The sequence below is a fragment of the Camellia sinensis genome, chromosome 10, assembly GCF_055761805.1.
Source record: "Camellia sinensis isolate YWXY chromosome 10, ASM5576180v1, whole genome shotgun sequence".
In the NCBI taxonomy this organism is placed as follows: domain Eukaryota; kingdom Viridiplantae; phylum Streptophyta; class Magnoliopsida; order Ericales; family Theaceae; genus Camellia; species Camellia sinensis.
The window spans coordinates 48,764,844-48,768,840 of NC_138970.1; the positions used below are offsets into that span (position 1 = coordinate 48,764,844).

Genomic DNA, 3,997 nt, shown 5'->3' on the forward strand with positions numbered 1-3,997 from the left:
GTGAACCTAAGCCTGAACTACGTAAGGCTTGATTCCCATCTTCGGGATACGTAGGCAACTTCATCCTAAAGTTCAGCCATAAACTTTTCCCCGATCAACTTTGTCCATTTGATCATCTCAGTCATCTTTGTCTATCAATATTTAAGGGCTTCCATTGGAATCTCCGGTGCAGTGCTATTCAGACTAGGGGCAACTTTCCGTTGCCATGCAGTGCTGCGGTACTCTTCAGACTAGGGGCAACTTTCCGTTGCCATGCAATGCCGCGGTACTCTTCAGACTAGGGGCAACTTTCCAGTTGCAGGGATCCGAGGTTATGCATCTCAGTGACAGATCTCAGGCGTGTTCAGTTCTGATCCATATCGAAAATGGTTTTGAAAAGTTTTAATAAAAAGTTGACTTTGTTCAAATTAATCTTTCTACAACTAAGACCATTTTTGGACCAAAGCGGAAAATTTTCAGTACCACAACCTTCAATTTCATTGATTTCAAAACAGAGTTCTCCAGCTCTTGCATACAATTGAAGTTACTTTCTATTACATTCATAAAGAAAACTTGAAAGTACTAATAAAGCAATAAATTTGGGGCATAGTCAAGTTAGGTGTCCCTGCGTCCCCTCCCAGAGCTGGTCGAAGCTTCTGATACGGAGCTGGGCCCAATCTGTGCCTCTTCATTAAGCCAATCCAAGCACTCGTCAGACAAAGTATAACTAAAAGTCGAAGCGGGGGCCAGGAGTTCTCTCGTCCTCCATGCTGTGGCATATCGGGCAAGCTGTGCACCTCGAACTGGGAAGGCAGCCGGATACTCTATCCCCTCTGGCGGGCAAGTCTGATCATGACCAAACTGGCGTTAGAACCGAAACAGAAAGTAGAATACACAGTGAGTTAGACCAACTAACTAGATCCCAGCCTGCCAGAACATACTATAGCTCATTGCCGGGAGATTGAGCCAAGGGCAGCGCCAGGCGATGCGATCTGCAGACAAATTGCACATCCAGTTGAACCACCATCCCTCATCAAAGGCATCGACTAGGCGTTGTCGAAAGAAGTAGCCGCGAGCTGAGTAGGCTGGGCAAGAGTCCACGACTTGCAATTTATCCATCAACCATACCTGGGGAGGGATGAAAAATAAGAGAATAAAGAATAGAGAGATGTACGCTGAGAGAAAAGTAAGACAATGGTTTTGTGAGAAAAACCGAGCCTGAGGGCCGAGTGATGTGAGCATTACATATGTGAGATTGGGTGGGAAACATTACCTGCAGCAGTAGTGGACTCCCTGCAAATCTGGTCGTCTCCCGGCGATGGAAAGCATCCAAGCCCATCAGCGTCTCAGCCAATGTCATCGCAATGCAACTCTTTCCATCCTTCAAGCCTTGAGCAACTTCAATCAGGCGAATGCTAGATCCACCAAATCCCGACGCAAGAAGAAAATGAGATAGCATACACAAGCAAAGGGCATGTTGTCGGAAACCTTGCCAATGATGGTCGCCACAGTCACCGGCGTCAGAAAAGCGATAAATCAATCCGAGGATGTCCAGTTCCCCATTACAGGTCAGAGACCGAGCGTCATGCGTGGTGAGTCCACACATCCGCCCTAAAGCTTGGGTGTGACCAAAGCGAAACTGTGGCAAGATCTCTTCACAACTTTCGGATTCCATCAAAGCTTGAAAATCTTCAAAAGTTAGACATACCTCTTGCCCGCCGAAGCTAAAGACATGCGTTACCGGGTTCCAAAACCTTGCCGCGGCATGAAGGAAAGGAAGGTGTAGCAGAGTGCGGCTCAGCATGAATAGTGTATTCAAGCCAAAGCCCGGAAGTTCAACTTTTCCAAATCGTCTAAAGAAGCAATCCAAGCTGTGAGATTTTCGACGAGAAACGCTTCCATTTTGGTGCAAAACTGAGATGAAATGAATGAGCCACGGAGCTAGGACTTTTAAAGGGGATAAGGCACTGTTCGGGGGGACACGTGTCGAAAATTTGGTGGTGGCTGGGCTAAATGGCCGGCCGGCCACCTTTTCTAGCAGGTCGGCCACCTCTCCCCCCCTCAAATGCAAAAATCTGGTCGGCCAGCTCCCAAAAGTGGCCGGCCATGCTATAATCTGCGTATTTGGCCCTGTTTTACTCTCCAGAATAAAGTTCCTAGCATTTCCATGCATCGGGAGTGTCAAAAGCCTCCATCTCTCTCTGTTTCGGATGCGTTTCGTCTCCCAAATCGTTCGAAATACACTTTGTTTATAGAGTTGTTGTTAAATCTTGCTTATCGAGTTGTTGTTTTTGTTGGTCGAGCTGTTTCATTTACCGAGTCTTGTTTAATCGAGTCGCCGAGTCTTGTGCATTTGAGTTGTTACTCTTTGTTTATCAATTTTGTTGTGTTTTGCTTATCGAGTTGTAAACTTGCTGAGGTTTTTTTTTTGTTGTTGTTTCTCAGTAAGATTAGGTTGTTTAGTTTGTCGTGTCGGTTCGCTACCTGACTTGGCACATACACAATGTGCATTTACCGTTCAATCTCTTTACTTGCAAAATGATGCGATACGATGCTGAGAACATAAAGTACAACACTTTTTCAAAAAAAAAAAAAAGAGTTGTTTCATTCCATCATGCTTCCTTTGTTACAGCATTTTACAGCAAAGGTACAAGTTTCGCAGAAAATAAAACTACCTAATAATATACAATGTGCTACAACTACTAGTAAAAAAGATAAATAAAACAGGAAACAGCTGCACCAATGCTCTCAAGAGCAAGAATAAGAGGCCCTCTTCGTCCTCTTCTGTGGAACAGGCTCTGCACCACCGGCACCATCTGAGTCGGAACTGTCATCCTCAGGATCCTCCTCAGCCTCATCTCCACTCCCAGAACCAGGGTCGGAACCCTCCTCTCTGTCAGCAGAGGTCTCTGACTGACGATCTGTAGCCTCCTCCTCGTCCTCGTCCTCATCAGGCTCCTCCTCTACGATGTGTGCCCTGCGTCTACGGGACGACTCCCCTCTCCCGGCCCCGCGAGAAGGCCAAGATGGCCCGGCTCCCCGAGAAGGTCGAGATGGCCCGGTCTGTGGCGGATATACTGGAGGCATCTGAAAATAAAAAGTGCAATTTGAATACATCAGCTCAAAATGTGTGTATCAGATACAGATGCAAGCAAACTACATGAAATGAGGGTGCATGCAGATACAGTATATGAATGTGGTGTGTCAGATATGCTCTACACATATAATTAATCAAAGCAATAAAATGTTCAAGGTCAACATGTCGTCAGAAGTACGTTAAATGTGAGAAAACTAAAGAGTACCTGGAAACCCATGATGGACAGCTGCGCCTCTCTCCGCAAGACCATGCCCTCGAGTGAGGCCACCAATCCGATCACCCCCTCCATGTACTCTCTGGGTGGCTGCAGATACAAGCTCAAATCATCAATGAATAAAGGAATGTCTAAGCATTTGAATGATAGATGAAAAACAGTGGGGCATACCGGCAGTGAGTCGGGATCAATGACATATCAATGATCAGGCATGGGAGGCTCTATCGAAATCGGGTAGGAGGTCCCGTATCGCCATCCTGTCAACTCGGTCGGCATGTTTGGCCATCCGGCATGATGATGAGTCGGAGGAATCGGGGGGACCAGTCCAACCCCTTCTCTCGATGTGCCAGCCCTGCTGGTAGAAGGGGCGCCTGCAGCCCGAGCTCGACTCAAAGACGGCATGTCAGTAGACCTCCTCGATGGAGTACGGACACCTGTCAACGGAGGCATCAAGTAAGTGTGACGGTAGGTCGCGTACTCCCCGTCCTCTTTATGCAACAGTGCATCAGTGCCCAGCCCAGCGTCAATGACACCCTGGGGAGTAAGCCTATCAGCGAGCCGCATACCATCCGGAGGTGCTGAGGGAACACTCAGCTCAGGAAAGCCCATAGTCTGACGAAGGAAGCGTTCCCCCAAGAACCAGGCCCTACCAACTGGCCCCTCGAACAAGATCCTATACCGGGAAGAGCCCCATCCTCCGGCAAACT

At 47.7% G+C, this 3,997-nt stretch overlaps 1 protein-coding gene across 1 annotated transcript; it reads right to left on the reverse strand.

Moving 5' to 3' along the window:
• Positions 1-2,695: 2,695 nt before the first annotated feature.
• On the reverse strand, positions 2,696-3,488 carry LOC145801621 (uncharacterized). Its single transcript, XM_082893369.1, has 2 exons — positions 3,282-3,488; positions 2,696-3,066 (listed from the first exon to the last, which is right to left on the reverse strand). Exons 1-2 carry the CDS (start codon positions 3,363-3,365, stop codon positions 2,728-2,730), a joined length of 423 nt encoding a protein of 140 aa, XP_082749495.1. The 5' UTR covers positions 3,366-3,488; the 3' UTR covers positions 2,696-2,727.
• Positions 3,489-3,997: the final 509 nt, after the last annotated feature.